At 38.8% G+C, this 20529-nt stretch overlaps 1 protein-coding gene across 1 annotated transcript in view; it reads right to left on the bottom strand.

The window, feature by feature from the left end:
* Positions 1-20529, bottom strand: part of MACROD2 (mono-ADP ribosylhydrolase 2) — a 1988024-nt gene that overhangs the window by 11583 nt on the left and 1955912 nt on the right. Inside the window, exons 17-18 of the mRNA XM_081256147.1 lie at positions 8814-8891; positions 5655-5723 (exon numbers count right to left, since the gene is read on the bottom strand). Coding sequence (XP_081112273.1) covers positions 5662-5723; positions 8814-8891 — 140 coding nt within the window. The 3' untranslated portion in view covers positions 5655-5661. The remainder of the gene's footprint in view (positions 1-5654; positions 5724-8813; positions 8892-20529) is intronic.

Here is a 20529-nt window from a genome sequence, read left to right as displayed (position 1 = left end):
GCAGTGGTAAATGGGAGTGTTTCCTTCATTTCTCTTTCAGATTCTTCATCATTAGTGTATAGGAATGCAAGAGATTTCTGTGCATTAATTTTGTATCCTGCCACTTTACCAAATTCATTGATTAGCTCTAGTAGTTTTCTGGTGGCATGTTTAGGATTCTCTATGTATAGTATCATGTCATCTGCAAACAGTGACAGTTTTACTTCTTCTTCTCTAATTTGGATTCCTTTTATTTCTTTTCCTTCTCTGATTGCCGTGGCTACGACTTCCAAAACTATGTTGAAAAACAGTGATGAGAGTGGACATCCTCGTTCTGTTCCTGATCTTAGAGGAAATGCTTTCAGTTTTTCACCATTGAGATTGATGTTGCTGTGGGTTTGTTGTATATGGCCTTTATTATGTTGAGGTAAGTTCCCTCTGTGCCCACTTTCTGGAGACTTTGTATCATAAATGGGTGTTGAATTTTGTCAAAAGCTTTTTCTGCATCTATTGAGATGATCATATGGTTTTTATTGTTCAATTTGTTAATATGGTGTATCACATTGATTGATTTGTGTATATTGAAGAATCCTTGCATCCCTGAGATAAATCCCACTGGTGTATGATCCTTTCAATGTGTTGTTGGATTCTGTTTGCGAGTATTTTGTTGAGTATTTCTGCATCTATATTCATCAGTTATATTGGTCTGTAACTTTCTTTTTTTGTAGTATCTTTATCTGGTTTTGGTATCAGGGTGATGGTGGCCTCATAGAATGAGTTTGGGAGTGTTCCTTCCTCTGCAATATTTTGGAAGAGTTTGAGAAGGATGGGTGTTAGCTCTTCTTTAAATGTTTGATAGAATTCACCTGTGCAGCCATCTGGTCCAGGACTTTTGTTTCTTGGAAGCTTTTTAATCCCAGTTTCAATTTCATTACCTGTGATTGGTCTGTTCATATTTTCTATTTCTTCCTGGTTCAGTCTTGGAAGGTTATACCTCTCTAAGAATTTGTCCATTTCTTCCAGGTTGTCCATTTTTTTGTCATAGAGTTGCTTGTAGTAGTCTCTTAGGATGCTTTGTATTTCTGCAGTAACTTCTCCTTTTTCATTTCTAGTTTTATTGATTTGAGTCCTCTCCCTCCTTTTCTTGATGAGTCTGGCTAATGGTTTATCAATTTTGTGTATCTTCTCAAAGAACCAGCTTTTAGTTGTACTGATCTTTGCTATTGTTTTCTTTGTTTCTATTTCATTTATTTCTGCTCTGATCTTTATGATTTCTTTCCTTCTGCTAACTTTGGGTTTTGTTTGTTCTTCTTTCTCTATTTCCTTTAGGTGTAAGGTTAGATTGTTTATTTGAGATTTTTCTTGTTTCTTCAGGTAGGCTTGTATTCCTATAAACTTCCCTCTTAGAACTGCTTTTACTGCATCCCATAGGTTTTGGATCGTCATGTTTTCATTGTCATTTGTCTCTGTATTTTTTAAATTTCCTCTTTGATTTTTTTAGTGATCGCTTGGTTATTTAGTAACGTATTGTTCAGCCTCCATGTGTTTTTTACATTTTTTTCCCTGTAATTCATTTCTAATCTCATAGCGTTGTGGCCAGAAAAGATGCTTGATGTGATTTCAATTTTCTTAAATATACTGCGGCTTGATTTGTGACCCAAGGTGTGATCTCTCCTGCAGAATGTTCTGTGCGCACTTGAGAAGAAAGTGTAATCTGGTGTTTTTGGATGCAATGTCCTATAAATATCAATTGAATCTATCTGGTCTATTGTGTCATTTAAAGCTTCTGTTTCGTTATTTATTTTCATTTTGGATGATCTGTCCATTGGTGTAAGTGAGGTGTTAAAGTCCCCCACTATTATTGTGTTACTGCCGATTTATAGCTGTTAAAAGTTTCCTTATGTATTGAGGTGCTCCTATGTTGGGTGCATATATATTTATAATTGTTACATCTCCTTCATGGATTGATCTCCTCATCTTTATGTAGTGTCCTTCCTTGTCTCTTGTAACATTCTTTATTTTAAAGCTTATTTTATCTGATATGAGTATTGCTACTCCAGCTTTCTTTTGATTTCCATTGCCATGGAATATCTTTTTCCATCCCCTCACTTTCAGTCTGTATGTGTCCCTAGGTCTGCATTGGGTCTCTTGTAGACAGCATATATATATGGGTCTTGTTTTTGTATCCATTCAGCAAGCCTGTGTCTTTTGGTTGGAGCATTTAATCTATTCACCTTTAAGGTAATTATCGATATGTATGTTCCTATTAACATTTTCTCAATTTCTTTGGGTTTTTGTAGGTCCTTTTCTTCTCTTGCGTTTCCCACTCAGAAAAGTTCCTTTAGCATTTGTTGTAGAGCTGGTTTGGTGGTGCTGAATTCTCTTAGCTTTTGCTTGTCTGTAAAGCTTTTGATTTCTCCATGGAATCTGAATGAGATCCTTGCTGGGTAGAGTAATCTTGGTAGTAGGTTCTTCCCTTTTATCACTTTAAGCATATCATGCCACTCCCTTCTGGCTTGTCGAGTTTCTGCTGAGAAATCAGCTGTTAACCTTATGGGAGTTCCCTTGTATGTTGTCATTTTTCCCTTGCTGCTTTCAATAATTTTTCTTTGTCTTTAATTTTTGCCAGTTTGATTACTATGTGTCTTCGCATGTTTCTCCTTAGGTTTATCCTGTATGGGACTCTCGTGGCTATTTCCTTTCCCATGTTAGGGAAGTTTTCGACTACAATCTCTTCAAATATTTTCTCGGGTCCTTTCTCTCTCTCTTCTCCTTCTGGGACCCCTATAATGCGAATGTTGTTGCATTTAATGTTGTCCCAGAGGTCTCTTAGGCTGTCTCATTTCTTTTCATTCTTTTCTTTTTTATTCCATACCGCAGCAGTGAATTCCACCATTCTGTCTTCCAGGTCACTTATCCGTTTTTCTGCCTCAGTTATTCTGCTATTGATTCCTTCTAGTGTAGTTTTCATTTCAGTTATTGTATTGTTCATCTCTGTTTGTTTGTCCTTTAATTCTTCTAGGTCTTTGTTAAACATTTCTTGCATCTCCATCTTTGCCTCCATTGTTTTTCCGAGGTCCTTGATCATCTTCACTATCACTATTGTGAATTCTTTTTCTGGAAGGTTGCCTATCTCCACTTCATTTGGTTGTTTTTCTGGGGTTTTTATCTTGTTCCTTCATCTGGTACATAGCTATCTGCTTTTTCATCTCGTCTATCTTTCTGTGAATGTGGTTTTTGTTCCACAGGCTGCAGGGTTGTAGTTCTTCTTGCTTCTGCTCTCTGCCCTCTGGTGGATGAGGCTATCTAAGAGGTTTGTGCAAGTTTTCTGATGGGAGGGACTGGTGGTGGGTAGAGCTGACTGTTTCTCTGGTGGGCAGAGCTCAGTAAAACTTTAATCTGCTTGACTGCTGATGGGTGGGGCTGCGTTCCCTCCCTGTTGGTTGTTTGGCCTGAGGCAACCCAACACTTGAACCTACCTGGGCTCTTTGGTGGGGCTAATGGCAGACTCTGGGAGGGCTCACGCCAAGGAGTACTTCCCACAACTTCTGCTGCCAGTGTCCTTTTCCCCACAGTGAGCCACAGCCACCCCCTGCAGGAGACCCTCCAACAGTAGCAGATAGGTCTGGTTCAGTCTCTATGGGGTCACTGTTCCTTCTCCTGGGTCCTGATGTGCACACTACTTTGTGTGTGCCCTCCAAGAGTGGAGTCTCTGTTTCCCCCAGTCCTGTCGAAGTCCTGCAATCCAATCCCGCTAGCCTTCAAAATCTGATTCTCTAGGAATTCCTCCTCCTGTTGACAGACCCCCCAGGTTGGGAAGCCTGAGGTGGGGCTCAGAACCTTCACTCCAGTCAGTGGACTTCTGGTATAAGTGTTCTCCAGTCTGTGAGTCACCCACCCAGCAGTTATGGGATTTGATTTTACTGTGATTGCGTCTCTCCCACCATCTCATTGTGGCTTCTCCTTTGTCTTTGGATGTGGGGTATCTTTTTTGGTGAGTTCCAGTGTCTTCCTGTCGATGATTGTCCAGCAGCTAGTTGTGATTCTGGTGTTCTCGCAAGAGGGAGTGAGAGCACATCCTTCTACTCCACTGTCTTGGTTCTTGTTTCAGAACTTCATCAGAAATTAATTAACTGATAAATATAATTAATAATTTTATGACTTTCTGAAATATACTTCTAAGTTTTTTTTTCCAGAAAAAAATATTTTCTCTTCTGCTATGACCTACACGTTGATAAAGTATACCTTTGTAGAAAAAGATGAAACATTTATCTTTTTCTCTCTACCTGATTCTTCTAGAATTTGGCTTCTCCAGCTAGCTCTCCTGTGGACTTGATGGTTTATTGCAACCAGATTAGTACTAGTTATACTAATCATAATAATTTGTTCTTTTTTGCCTCCCAATGCTGGTCCAATTTATGACCATGGGGAAGCACCGTGAATGAAAAATGTTGCCTGTCATATTCTGTCGCTCCATGTTAAGGCATCAGCCACTGCAGCCACCCCTAATGGTGCACCCTGAGGGGACTCAGGATGGGAAAGAACAGGATACTGGCCCCAGATAGCTAAGCTGCATATCAAAGGGATGATTCCAAAGAGCCCAGATTCTTGCATCTTCCCATAAGTAGAAAAGGGCTAAATTCATTAACTTTAGATATCTTGTTTTCTTTAATTAACTACTAATCTTTTCATGTTCTGACTACCTGGTCTTTGTTGTAAAACTCCTACAGTTCCTGCTTCCCCCTTACCTCTTCAGAGCAGTCCTGCAGAGCTACCCTAGGTTTGAAATCCTCAGAAGGTCCACCAAATAAAACATAATTCTCAACTTTTAGGTTGTGCTTTTTTTTTTCCAGTCAACAGAGGCAATGGTATCAACACATTTGTGTCTTGCCCTGGATGATGCACAATTCATTTACCCCATAATTTTTTTTCACAGCTTGGTATTTTAAGCTAGGAATCAGAATAGCTAGGCCGGCTTCTTCTCTCCAGCCCTCAAGATACAAAAAAGGGTTACAGACCACTCATTATTCTAGATATACTTCAGTCTTGGCTGAGTGATTTAGAATGTTGGTCTGGAAAAACTCCTAAACATCATCTGGCCCCATCTTTGTTCCCGTGGAATTCCCTGAGGCTCATTCAGCTCAACAAACCTTTGTGTAGAGGCGCAGGTCCACAGGTAGTGGTGTGAGAGGACAGGACATAAGGCAGGTTTCTATCAGCCCAAATACACTCAAATGCCTTTCACATTGTTCAGGGCAAAGTTTAGTGTTAGGCTTAACAACAGATATACTAAACAACTCAGCAGGTAACTTCTGGAAAAGCAATGCTTCAGAATCAGCTTGGGGTTGCTGAAATAATTTGATCACTCCAGGAAGCCAGGAGGTGAGATGCATGGAAAATTTTTTTTCTTGTCATCAAAGCTCAGAAAACCAGGGTATTGCATGATCTGGATATGCTGTAGCTTATCTTTTTCCTTTAAAGATGGTAAGTTTCTTACAATATGTTATTTAGTATAAATATTTTAAAAGTTTAGCCTGAGGCTAAACTTATAAACGTTTAAAAGTTCTATCCATGGGACTGGATAGAACTGAGGGGAATCCTACATGCCTTTTACAAACAGTTTCTATGACTGGCCCATTTAATCAATTGAAAATCTTATAACAGAGGCAACTTACCTATTAGTTAATCTTCTTGCTGACTCTCTGTTGGGTCATTTACACTGTCAACCTGATTACTCATTTCAACTGTAACCAGAAAGGAAAACAAAAAGGTTAAAGGTTTGTTAAACCCAAATCTCTTCAACATATTAAAATGGCCTGTGAATTGTTACATTCCTGATTTCCTATCATCTTATACTTCTTTCAGTTTGTTTTCATTCATTCAAGATTTGGGGACCACTCTTATAGATTTTTACTTGTGGGGGAATGGGGAGGGCAGAGTTGCTTCTTTACTAAACTGTAGGAGCTGAGTTGTCATTTCATACCACATTTTTGGGTTGATATTTTGTGTGTATTTATTACCATCCTTAGGTAAATTCAAAGGCCTTAATAGATGTCTCAGAAAATAAAGAGGAAACAAAGCAAACCAGATCATCGACACGCAGAGAGGTAAGCAGCTCCCTCTAAAACAGCAATGCCAGTAGGCCTGCTTGGTTTGCCACGTCTTCAATTTTGAAATTCAAAACTGACACTGTATGTAAACTTGCCCGTGGGTGCACTGGCAGTGGCCACCATGAAATAGAAAAGCAAAACATCTAACCAGATCGCACAGCAATGATAAAACGTGTGCTTTTACTTTACCGTGTGTTCTATGTAAGCATTTGCATACAAATAGCACACATAGTTAATTAATAATACCATTGTCTAGAAGGAGCCCAGAGCAGGCATAGCAGACACTGGAAATTTTCAAGGGTCAGTAGGTTTAATTAGATTGGTATTTTTAAAGCATCAAAGCCCATATTGTAAACTGCAAGACTTATACAGATGAACAATGGCTAGGCCAAACCTAACAACAGAATTCTGACTTCAAACCTTTGTAGCAAGCAGCTCAGAATGGTCAGGACTTGGTCAGTGACTGCCAGCTTTCCTGTATTTTACTCCATGCTCCCAACACAGGACCAGCCAGGGAAAGCCGAATATGTTCCTAAACCAATCAGCCACTTCTAGTTAGCCCAAGTGCAGCTTCCCCTTACCAGCAACCTCCAATCAAGGATGCTTGAAGTCTTCCCTCTTGTTAGAAGTTCCCCACTTCCCTCCCTGCCTTTGAGTTGGCCAAACACAAGTGATAATGGCTGTGTGACACCCATGCTTTGGTAAGCTCTGAATAAGTAACCTGTTTGTTCTCATTTGGATAGTCTTCATTTGTTGGAACAAAAGCAACAATCCAAATCTATTTTACTTTTTTTTTTTTTTTTTTGCGGTACGCCGGTCTCTCACTGTTGTGGCCTCTCCCGTTGCGGAGCACAGGCTCCAGACGCGCAGGCTCAGTGGCCACGGCTCACGGGCCCAGCCGCTCCGCGGCATGTGGGATCTTCCCAGACCGGGGCACGAACCCGTGTCCCCTGCGTCGGCAGGCAGACTCTCAACCACTGCGCCACCAGGGAAGCCCAAAATCTCTTTTACTTTAATCAAGTTTTCATGTTCAGAAAAACAGTGGCAGGTGCTGGATCTCACACTCCAAAGAGACTTGAAAGAGGGAATAACATGGGGTGGCAGCCCACCCAACTCTCTCTCAAGGAGGAAGGTTTTAAAATCAGGTCTCTTTGTTCCTCCTGCAAACTAGCCTTGGTTTCTAATGATGGGTGAGCCCATTCTTTACCCCAGGTATAAACTGGCCAGTTACAGGAAGTGTACCTCTAAAAGAAGAATAATGTATGCACTTTCTATCCTGGTCTACAAAAATATGGGTGAGTGTTCCTTTCTCCAGCCCAAGGGTCCCTAGTTCCAAAACCAAAATCTATTAAGTGTTAGTATGAAAAGCGTTTCATGATCAAATAAGTTTGGGAAAAGCAATGTTAAGTTATGTTAAGAAGTTTCTTTACAGCTGAGACTTTGGAAAGCCTGGAATGTGCATGGCAAATCTCCAAGCGAGGACTAAAACTCAGTATTTCCCACATTTATCTCCCTTTATTCATTGAGCATTGCATGGACCTGGTATTCTTTGGAACATGCTTTGCAGAGAAATAGTTAAGAACCATGCCTATAGTGTCACAGCAAGGCTGGGGCAGGTTTCATTCAACTGAGGATCACCAACATGGGGTGGCTTTTAATGGACGAATCTGGGGTTTGACAACATTATTCCCTTAGATAAAGCAGGCCCAGGGGTTAAAAAAAAATCAGTTTGTATTGGGTGTATGATAGGCTTAAAGATGTATTGTAGAACATGGGGAATATAGCCAATATTTTGTAATAACTATAAATGGAAAGTGACCTTTAAAAAATTGTATACATTTTTTTAAAAATTAAAAAAATACTTAATTAAAAAATCAGCTGGTGCAGAAGGGCTTATAATTAAGGGAGGCAATTAGGTGAAGGCAAGCCTTGTAGCAGGGTGGAATGCATGGTATAGGAAACCATTTAAAACCACCAAGTAACTTCTACCAGTGGCTGAAATTTTCCCAAGGTCATTATCAACTCAAAGTAATTGGCTTTGTTTTCCTGGCTGAAATGACCCAAACAACAATATATATATATAAACAGTTGATCACTGAACAATAATTCTGGTTCTCTTGAGCTCTGTGGGCAAGTGGAATTAAATATTTAGAAATCATGTGTGCTCAAGTAGTTTTTCTAAATGATGATATTTCAAAGGGTTTCCAGTATCATTGTACAGGGGCAAGGCTATAATATTCCTGAGGCTCACAATTTCTAGATGCCTTCAAAGTGAGATGTGACTAAAAGAACGTTTTTGTAAATTTATTTATAAAGTACTTTTAAAGACTCACTGTGTTTTTGGCCAAGCCATCTGATGTGTGATACAGTGAAGTGATGAAGGTCCAAGAATAACCTTAGGCCAAACTCAAGCCAGGACTCCTCTGAATGCTGAGTGCTTGCTGAGTGTTTCCATAAAGTTCACCAGCTAGGCTTCAGTTTAGCCTTGGAATTACCCACTGTTTCCTCGGTATTGGGAAGTAAGATTAAACTGAGGCCCATGCTGTTTTTTTCAAAAGGCTGCCCATTTTGTTAGTTCCCAGTAGAAAATGGTTTTTTTGAACTTTACCTTGTTCAAACTGAATATGTTGACTCATAGCATAGACAGCTCCCTTAATCCTAGATGACACAGAGAAAATGTGCCAGATGTGTAGTTTGTGTGACTCAAATAGCTCAGAAACTTACCATCGGGACTTGTAGAATTTTCTGTGTCACCAGAGCCTTCGCTTTTCACAGGAACGCTAGGTGTGTCCTCGCCTTGAGCTGAAAAAGAAGGTAGTCCTTGATGAATAGAGAATTAGAACAGCCTGACTGCCAATTGTTTTGTCACCCTCCACTGCCCTCCTAAGTTTAAAAATACTCCTGGGATTGAACTTCTTTTTCAGAAAAGCTTAAAGGAGCAAATAGTAGGTTGAGTTGCTTGAATACTTCAGTGTTGTCATGTTCTAAATTCTAATGTGTGAGATAATCACATACATACATGCACAATGTCTCAAATTAGAACGCTGGTAGCATGAAAGCAGCAAAACTTGGTTTAATCAGAACCACCCACAAGTTGAATTTGGGGAAATTTGTGTGTGAGTTGATGTAGCTTAAACTTTGAAGAGAATGAAAAAAGAAAACCTATTTTGCTTCAGGCATGCCTGAAAGCTGAAAGATTCATTCCCCTGGCAGTGAAGTTTAAACACAAATGAAGGGCTCAGTTGCTCCCCTAGAAGACCTCAGATGCTGCCATTTTGGATTGCTGAGAATCCTGTCTTTAGTTAATTTCTGTTGTCATTGTTCTCTATTTACACAGTTTCATAAGGCTTGTCATCACTTGCTGTGGCTGAAGCTATATAACATGCTTAAATGTAGTTGTAAGGAGACTGTTTTTCTTGATCCGATATTTGTACATATAGAAAAAATGATCACTATAATAAGTCTAGTTAACATCCATATTTCTTATTGTGAGAAAATGTACAGATAGTTGAAAGGACAATAATCTCTTACTTCTTAGTTAAATATCTATTATGTTTTCACAGCTTGAAGAGCCAGGGCATTTGAAAATACAAATATAGAAAGTCCTACACGAGTCCATAACTTCAAAGTTCTTATTATTTCTGTACTTTTTTTAAACAAAAGATTAAGTTCAGTTTCATTACATGAATACCTGTTGAGTCCAGAGTAGGTTCAATTTGACCTTTCTGTTAGGATGAAGCAAGGCTAGGAAAGATCCAGTGTATAATCTCTTCAAAGAAAGATACCTTTAACTTGTACTCTTGGTAATCATTTAACTGAAGCTGAGAATCAAGCAGTAAGGTGACTAATCTTTGAGCCTGGGTGGATGGAAGGTAGGAAGGTCAGTACTTGACAATATATAAAACAAACAAAGTGAAGGGAGGTGTAGAGAGTCATTTAAGTGGAGATGCCAAACAAGTTTTGCATCTAATGCTGAGGAAGAAAACGGAGAATTAGACATGTGGGAATTTGGGAGATGTCCATGTAGAATAATGTTACATTGTTGATGACATGAGAGTGGATGAGAAAAGTCAGGAAGGGGGGATAACATAAGGAAACATGACTCACGGATACCCAAGTCCTACAAGGACAACATGAAAGTGACTGTGCCCATGAGTTCGTTTCACTAGTTCCTAAGGATGAGGTTGGGAAAACGAAAACAAAACTTGAAACTACCAGCTGAACTTAACCATGTCATATCTTTTGTCACTCTGTCAATTCTAGAAAACAGACCATTTTTCAATTGCTCATCAACACGTTCCTTACAGACACAATTACAGAAGAAACGACTGATGGAGTTTTCTAAGCTTGGGAGCAGGAAGTCTTTGCTAGTATGCCTCAAAACAGAAGTAGTTAGAAAAAATGGAACTATTTGACTTTATATAAACACAAACTTATGGGTGGAAAAGCCACCATAAGAAATGTTTAAAAAAAGAAATATTACCAGTTGAGGAAAATTATTTATACCTTTTATCATAGACAAAGGGTTAATATCTTTGATCTATAAGGTACTTCTAAACAAACAAGATAGATAGACAATTGGATAGAAAATTGGGCAAGAAATCTAACAGGAAGTTAATTAAAAAAATAAGAATGGCCTGTAGTTGTGTGAAAATATGATTCACTTTGCTACTAATGAAAAAAAATGCAAATTAAAATTACACTGAGAGGGTTTCTCTGGTTGTGCAGTGGTTAAGAAGCTGCCTGCCAATGCAGGGGACACAGATTCAAGCCCTGGTCTGGAAAGATCCCACATGCCACAGAGCAACTAACCCCATGTGCCACAACTACTGAGCCTGCGCTCTAGCATCCGCAAGCCACTACTGAAGCCCGCACACCTAGAGCCCGTGCTTCACAACAAGAGAAGCCAGTGTAATGAGAAGCCCGCACACCACAACTAGAGAAAGGGATTTCTGCCTAAAGTAGACTATCATACTGTAGAATAATACTCCCACCAAGAACAGCTAGAAACACTGAACAGATTATTTGAGGAAATTAAGGCATGAGAGAACCAATAATGCAGCAGAAGCTGGAGGAGGTAAAAAATGGTGAACCTGACATTCCACATACAAAGAAGTTTAACAGAGCCTTCAGATGTTTTTTAATGAGATCTGGGGGGAGAGGGGGAAAAACTTATAGGTCAGGGCCCACCAAAGAAGAGGTGCTCTGATAAGTACCTTGAGTTTTCTGTGGGTTATACTTGGGGGGCAATGAACTTGAAATGGACCAGGTCTTAAAACAAATTGAAGGCCTACTTTTGATCAATTTAATCTCTGATTAGAGTTCAGTGTTCTACTCAATCCTACCAGCCTTTCAGAAACAAAAATAAATCCTCTCTGGAAGAAGATAAGGCCACCCAGAGGCTCAAGTTATCTGTACAGTTTTTCACACAGAGTGTCCAGCATTCAATAAAAAATTACCAGTCATTCCTGAGGAACAAGAATGGATCATTGAAAACCAAGAGCTACATATATATCACTGAAAACCAAGAGCTACTCTATATGTTTATAGAGACATGTTAGAGATCTGTTTGTAGATACTACTTTAAAATATGGTTAATGTGTTTGGGTGGCAAGAGGGAGAATTCTCATGGCAAAGAAGTTTAACTGGACTAGACACTAAATAAAAAAGTCAGATGTAAATTCTAGAACTGAAAATTATATAATAATTGAAGTTTAGAATTCAATAGGTGGATTTGGTGGCAATTAGACACAGCTGAAGAAGGAATTTACAAACTGAAAGCTAAGTTAGAAGAAAATATAAAGAATAAAATACAGATGAAAAGAATTAGCAAACATATGAGATAGGGTGTATCCTATGTGTAATGGGGCAAAAGCAATATTTTAAAAGATAATGGCTGATAATTTCCCAAACTGAATGGAAAATATCAAGCCACTGCTTTAAGAGTATTATGATACCCAAGCAAAATTAATGCAAAGCAAACCTTATTCAGGCCAATCAGTGTAAACTTGCAGAAAATCAAGGTTAAAGAAAAAATATATATTTAGGAGTAAAGACCCATTAACTTCAAAATAGAAACAATAGGAATTATAGATGACATCTCAATAAAAATCACGGAATCCAGAGATAATGTAATGATATCTTCAAAGCAGTTAAAGAAAATATCACTAACGTAAAATTTCATACCTAGCAAAATCTTCTTTCAAACTTCCAATTTGAAATAAAATATTTTCAGGGAAAAAATAGAATTTGTTCAGGGGGAAAAACAGTAGACCTACACTGAAGGATTTTCACTATATGAAAATATAAATTCCAGGTAGATTATAGAACTAAATTTGAAAGGTAACATGGAAAAAGACCTTTACATCATTAGGCAAAAATTTCTTACACAGTTACAAAACACTGACCATTATGCAAAAGACTAATAATCTGGAGAACATTTAAATTAGCATCATTATTTTATCAAAACACATCATTAAGAGAGTGCAAAGTAAACCAGAGTAGAAGATATTTGCCATTTATGTGTGTGTGTGTGTATACACACACACACACACACACAAAAACACACATATATATAATATATCTCTCACAAAGGACTCTTGTACTAATATATAAAGAAAACAATATAACATAGAAAAGACAAGGAACCCAACAGAAAAGGGGCAAGACACAGACATGTCATAAAAGAGAATATCCTGGCTGGTCACTTACTTAATTTCAATGACTTTTACCAAATCTCATAGTATTTAAAAGCCTTGGCTTTTTCACTATCAAAATAACTATAATATGTTCTAACTCCTTGGACACCATCAGAACTTATTAACATACAACATAACTGTTATATTTCATAAGATATTACTATGGAAGGAAAGTTAATTGACCTAACACTATTTAATCACTACTTCTTTGACTTTCTCCTTGGGGTCATTGTTTGTGATGGGATCTAGGGTACCTGTAGCTGATTCTTCCAGGAAATCTCTTTCAAAGTCATTACTCTCAATGGTAATAACCCTGGTGATATTATTATAGAGACACCTCTCTGACATCTCAGAGAACTTTCTAGCTAATAGACAGGATGCTAGTCAATATAATAATGTTCAATGAAAATGAAGGAGCATACAAAACACTTTTAAGAGCTGGGCAAGAGAGGAAAAAAGAAGTTGAAGAAAACAAAACCCAAAAGGCAAATCAGACAGTAAATATTTAAGTTGTTTGCCTTATGTTTTGTTTTTTCAACCTCATTATTTTAAAATATAGTACATTGTTTGAGAAATCTCAGGTTATGCCACCATATTGGCACAGATTAGCATGAGATGTAATGGCAGGTTTTGAGATCCATGACAGAGATGAAAAGAGAAATCATAGTTATAGCTCTATATATTGCCGTGTTCTTGAGCAGAGGTCTCTTAGGTCCGCTTTTGAAGACCCTAATGGTATGTTTGGTAGACATTATTCATTTATTTAATATCATGAGTGTGCATGATACATGCACATATGGTATGAATATATGACTATGTATGTGTGCAATGGCATGCTTATGTGAATATGCATGTGTATATGTGTATGCATGTGCAAGTGTGTGTGTGGGGGTGTATTTGGAAAGAGGGAGAGAAGAACAACAGATACTTATTACTCTGATGTGTGTGGAACTGTTATTATCCTAACGGTTTCTCCCCTGCTGGGCAATGCATCTGAGTGCCCCAGAGAAATGATGCCATTTCACACAGACAATAGAATCTGATCAAAACAAAAATTGCCTCTAGAGCCTATTTATTTCAGTTTGCCTGTCCTTCCCTCATTTTGATTGCTGCTGCTTGGAACACAAATGAGGTACATTTCAGGGCTCCTAGCAGGAGATAAAAGATGCTGAAATAGAAAGAGTCTGGGACAGACAGTACCATTTTCATTTTCAATTACCAACCTCAACTGTCCTCTTCAAAGTCTTGATTATGATAACCTTTTGTAGGTCAGTTGCATTACATAAAAAATAATAAAATGAAGCAAGTCTCATCACAAAGAAGAGATACTGAAATGCATCTAGAATACAATTAACCAGATTTTTAAATACATAAACATGGAGAGAAGTTAGAAGAGTCTCCAAGTTTTTCTTTTGAGATTTGTGTGGACAAACTCCATGCAACAAATAGAATTACAAATAATTATTTCTCAGAATGTGTAGTTGCATAGGTATCATGACAGCTATAGAAAGCAGGGCCTGTCTGGATTCAATTGTACTGAATTAAAGTGGTGTTGAACCAAAGCAAGCATTCTTGAACCATCTTGACTTTTGCCATATCTATGTTCCAACTTTACTATTAATGTAATGGATTAGGTAATTGTTTCAAAAGGCTCACTTCCTGTCTTCCATCCCTACAGGAGTTGACTTCACTGTTCCCTAACATTGGGCTTGGTCATGGAATTTGCTTTGGCTAATGGAATATTAGCAAAAGTGAGTCAAACAGAGGTTTGAAATGCATTTGTACAGCTGGGGTTTGCCCCAAGAAGAACATGCTTTAGGGAACAGCTGATCTAAGGAGGATAAGACCTGAACTCAACTCACAGCCTGACATCCTTCCTGGCCCAGACTAGATGTGGTTGATCCCCTCTGAACAAAAGAATGGATGATTGTTGTCCTAAGCCTCTGAAATTGAAGATGGCTTGTTATGCAGCATTACTGTGGTGACAACTAATGCTTAATAATGTTTTTAATTGACTCAGGCCTAACATTGCTTCTTAATTTTGTCCCATAGCAATCATAGCTATAAAACTGTGGGCTTAATTTGTGCCTAATTTTTTCACACATGATAATAAATATGTGTGAATAAATAAATAGGTTAATTTTGATATCACCTAAAATCATCTACAGAACTGATAGGGATAGAGTAGGATACTTAAATAGTTAGTTAAAAAATCCCACTAGGGGGGTTAAAGACAGAGGGAATGTTAAGGGAGTTTGGGAGACTACTGTAAGCTAATGAATGACCACTCAAGAAAAGAATCTAGTAACCTAGCAACAATCTACACTACCTTGAAGGAAGACCAGGCACATTCAAGTGCCAGGCACACTCAAGCCACAAATCCTGATAGTTAAAATACAAGACAATAGATATGGGGTCTGAATCTTGTTACATGAAGTCAGGGAGTAAATGGTCCTTGAAGACTTGCATTTCTGCATGTAGTCAAGACGGGAATATAAGTGAAAGGGAAAAGAAACTAGGTGAAAGGGGACATTATACTGAAACCTGAGATGAATTACCATATTTTAGTATATGTCATCACCCTTTTGCTAATATACATATGATTAAAATAGCTCAGTGACAGTCCCGGTCAGACCACATAGGGGTCAAAGGAGGAACTAATGATGTAAACCTTGACATCTCCCCAAAAATGAGGGAGAAGGTGGTCTTCCCCCACCTTCCCTCTGATTATAAAAATGTAGCCCTCTTTGTTCTCAGGGCTGCACTCCCTTGCCTGCCCACTTAATATCTCTCACAAGCGTCCTATGCTAATAAACTCATTCTTTGCCTATCACTTTGCCTCACGCTGAATTCTTTCTGCATCGAGACTAAAGAACATGAGCTTCAGTAAGTCCTGATACCAGGTGAGTGGTTTCAGTGAAAAGACAATGGGTTTGAGTCCCCTCCTAGTCAGGGATCCTGGGTTCAAGTTCCAGTCTGACTTTTGGCTGGGTTGAAGCCCCATCCAAGAAGGAGTGTGTTTTCAGGACAACAAATGGTATCTGTATGAAATTTTGAGAAATGCCAAGTTGATGTATACAGATGAGACGTCCCTTAACAGGCTAAACTCTGTTGCCTTCACAATGGTATTAAAATGGAAGAAAACTGGTCACAGAGTTTAAGGCGTTTGTCACGTATATTTAACTTCCAAGCTCAAATGGAGGAAAGCAATTATTCCACATGCATAAACATCAATTTATGTTCTTTTTAAGCAACTGATTGTTAGGGGAGATGAGCTCCATTAGACCTTACTTTATCCTAGAGTGCCAAGTTCACTTTCTAGGTGTAGAATCCAAGTGCAACTAAACCAAAGGAGATCAAAGACCAACTTACGGAGCAAGAACAGAGTGTCAATGAGAAGACAGGACTTGAAGAGAAGTTGAGTCTTTGTATTGTTATGATACTTCCCCACAAACCGCTCTTTACAATCAAGGCACCAACACTATTTAAAATGATTGTAAAAGTCAGTGGTGCGACTCCGCTTAGTGATGTGGTTCCAACAGCGATAAACTAAATATATTTAACCTCAAGAAAAAAATTCCAGTCCTTGGTAATGGCATGGGCTTATCCATTCACATAGCTGCTTGAGCAGCAACCAGGTTTCATATCCAGGTGTTTTGTGATAATATGTAAGGGTGCAAAGGATAAACACTACTCCTAGGAAAATTCATCCAAAGTGAAGGGAGGCAAAATAAACCAGGCAGCATTTAACAAAGATTACTACCCACCTTCTCTACAACAAATGACACACAACAAACCACAAATCCAGCCTCTACAAATTCCTTCTCTCCTTTGAATACGCCTTTGTTTTGCTTTTTGTAACTCCCTTTTCTGTTACTCATGATAGATACTGAACCTCAGGACTGTCCGTTTCTGGCCACCTTTGTGGGAAGCTCAACATTAGTGAAAGGGGATGGAGCGTAGCTCTCTGGAGTTGGGCACAGCTGGTTTCAAATCCAAGCTCTGGCATCTCTATTTGTGCGATCTTGGATAGGTCTCGTTCACATTCAGAGTCTCAGTTTTGTCACTTATAGATGGAGGCAATGATATCTCCCTCACAACATTTGAGGATCAAAAGAGATCATGATTGACTATAATAAACACTTGATTAATATTTTTTTGGCTGAGAGAAATTTAATATCTACTTCTTGATGTCTCTTAATCAAGGATATTTAAGCATAAAAACTTAGCTGAATCACTTCTCTGTATCATTCAAGAATTTATCACATGTTTCCTCCTCTTTGGTATTATTCATTCATTCATTCATTCATCCAGCCAGCCAGCCAGCATATATATTGAGTCCGTGCCACGTATAAACCTTAATGAAAAGAACTGAATGGAGCAGAAGACCGGCTCAGCTGGACTAATAAATCTCAGAGCAGAAAAAGCACTAATACTGTTCTACAGTGTAGTTTTCTTTTATTATTACCTCTCAGCATGTAGGGTGTTGAGATTCCTCCTTCCTTCCTTCCTAACTTCCTTCTTAATATCTTTCCTCCCTTCCTTCTTCCCTTCCTCCCTCCCTCCCTTCCTCTCTTCTGTCATTTATTTTAATATTTTACCAATTTTTCTATTTGCTCATTTTTTTCCTTATTGAATTTTTTTTGAGTTTAAAAAAATTTTATTGGAGTATAGTTGATTTAAAATGTTGTGTTAGTTTCTGCCACACAGCAACATATATTCACCCTGTTTTAGATTCTTTGCCCATATAGGTCACTTAAAAAGCAGTACCTAAAGATTTTAGAAGAAAGCATAGTAAAACTTATTTAATGTATATTAAAGAAAATCAGAAGACAGAAGGCAATCCAGGAGAAAATATCTGCAACATGTTTGACAGAGAGAGGGTTAATTTTCTTAATTTATGAAGACTACATAAAAGTCAATAAGGTCATTACTACAGGGTGAGCATGTGACACGTACATTAGCAAGCTACTCCTTTCTCACAGTGTGGAAGCGTTTTCTTTGGGAGGGGTAGAGTGGTCACAGCACCAACCACATTCATTGTGCTGGATTCCTCAGCAAGTGTGTCCCATGGCCAGCCCAGGCCACCACTTTGTCGGTACTGTTGCCTGTCACAGTGGAGGCTATCCTTGGGGTTGGGTAGTTTTTTTCAATTCAACGTGAGCCTTGCAACTCGTTTTTGCTCTCTCTAAGAGCAAAAAAGTCAGCTTGGGCTTCACTATTCTCCTTGCTGTTTTCTCTCTCAGCCTCCAAAGCAGAAGGTGATAAACCCTATGCAAACCCTACACAGACTCCTCAGGGAATGAAGGGGGCTCCTCTTTCAAGGGGGCTTCATCTGGGTCTCTCCAGCACCACCTCCTCTACGTCCTGCTCACCCCCAAGATCTTGCCTTATTTCTCTTCTGCCCTCTATTTGGTGAAATTCCTATTGTTTGTTTGTTTTTTCCCCAGAGGTAATTAGATCCAGGAATTTGTTATTGGTCTGCCTTTCCTTTCCCATTTTCCTCCCAGCAAGAGATTTTGAAATGGAGAATCACAGCTTGTTTTCCTGTCTCTTTGGGGTAAGGCAGAATAAAGGTGTTCATGGCTGGCTTCATGCACTTGTGGAAATTTCCCTGGACTGCTCCTCTCGCAGTTGGGAAAGTAAATGGTAGCTAGTAAGACCCTATTCAGGATTATTTCAGAGCCTGGTAGAGCCAGGGAGTAGGTTGGGGGTGACACCAAGCTCACGCCTTCCTTTTGCCATGGCTACCAGCTCATTCTTTTAATTACTGTTTTTGTTTGTGTTGTTCGTGTGCTTGTTTTACTTATCTGTTTTCATATCATTATGTTTGGGTGAGTGAGATTTGAAATGTGACTTCACATCACCAGCTTAAACCCAAGACCAGATGTGCAGACTCCTTTGATTTGTGGGATGGGGTATTCACTCTGGGTGTCTCACATACTTGGCCTTTGTCAACAGCGGGTTTTAGGAATATTTATCAAAGGATAGTTCTGGTCAGACTTGAGGTTATGGACTGAATATTCGTGACCGCCCCCCCCCACCGCCACAAGATTCATATGTTGAAGGTCCAAGTGGCAATGTGAGTGTATTTGGAAATAGGGCCTTCATGGAGGTAATTAAAATAAAATGAGGTCAGAATAGTGAGGCCCTAATCTGATAGGACTGTGGCTTTATAAGAAGAGAGCTCTCTCTCTCCCTCTGCCATATGAGGACACAGTGAGAAGGGGGTCACCTATAGGCCAGGAAGAGAGCTCCTGCCATAAACCAAATCAGCCAGCACCTTGATTTGGACTTCTCAGCCTCCAGAGCTGTGAGAGAATAAACTTCTGTTGTTTAAGCCACCCAGCCTATGGTATTTGTTTTATGGCAGCCTGAGCAGATGGGTATACTTGATTTATAATTAGTTCCTATTTCTTCAGGACAAAAGCACAATTGTAAGCCATCTGACCCTCGTCTAACCTATTTTCTCCCAAAGAACCTCAATCCTAAAGCTGCTCCTTGACCACTCTACCGGTGGTCATCACTTGTAGACACATGCCCGTGGCTCCCTCTCCAAAGTCAAAAAGGAATGACTATTCTCAATGGTGAAAAACTGAAAGCATTTCCTCTAAAATCAGGAACAAGACAAGGATGTCCACTCTTGCCACTTAGTTTTGGAAGTTTTTCAACATAGTTTTGGAAGTCCTAGCCTCAGCAATCAGAGAAGAAAATGAAATAAAATGAATCCAAATTGGAAAAGAAGTAGAATTGTCACTGTTTGTAGATGACATGATACTATACATAGAAAATCCTAAAGATGCTACCAGAAAACGACTAGAGCTCATCAATGAATTTGGTAAAGTTGCAGGATACAAAATTAATACACAGAAATGTCTTGCATTACTATACACTAATGATGAAAAATCTGAAAGAGAAATTAAGGAAACACTCCCATTTACCACTGCAACAAAAAGAATAAAATACCTAGGAATAAACCTACCTAAGGAGGCAAAAGACCTGTACTCAGAAAACTATAAGATACTGGTGAAAGAAATCAAAGATGACACAAACAGATGGAGAGATATACCACGTTCTTGGATTGGAAGAATCAACATTGTGAAAATGACAATACTCTCCAAAGTAATCTACAGATTCAATGCAATCTCCATCAAATTACCAATAGCATTTTTCATAGAATTAGAAGAAAAAATTTTACAGTTTGTAAGGAAATACAAAAGACCTTGAATAGCCAAAGCAATCTTGAGAAGGCAAAACGGAGCTGGAGGGATCAGGGTCCCTGACTTCAGCCTATATTACAAAGCTACAGTAATCAAAACAGTATGGTACTGGCACAAAAACAGATATAGATCAATGGAACAGGACAGAAAGCCCAGAGATAAACCCATGCAGCATGGTCATGTAATCTATGACAAAGGAGGCAAGAATATACAGTGGAGAAAAGACAGTCTCTTCAATAAGTGGTGCTGGGAAAACTGGACAGCTACATGTAAAAGAATGAAATTAGAACATGCTCTAACATCATACACAAAAATAAACTCAAAATGGAGTAAAGACCTAAATGTAAGACCAGATACTATAAAACTCTTACAGGAAAACATAGGCAAAACACCCTGTGGTGTAAATTGCAGCAAGATCTTTTTACGATCCACCTCCTAGAGTAATGAAAATAAAAGCGACAATAATCGAATGGGACCTAATGAAACTTAAAAGCTTTTGCAAGCAAAGGAAACCATAAACAA

This window comes from Mesoplodon bidens (genome assembly GCF_964165515.1).
Source record: "Mesoplodon bidens genome assembly, chromosome: 15".
NCBI lineage: Eukaryota > Metazoa > Chordata > Mammalia > Artiodactyla > Ziphiidae > Mesoplodon > Mesoplodon bidens.
This window is presented reverse-complemented; position numbering and strand designations above follow the sequence as displayed.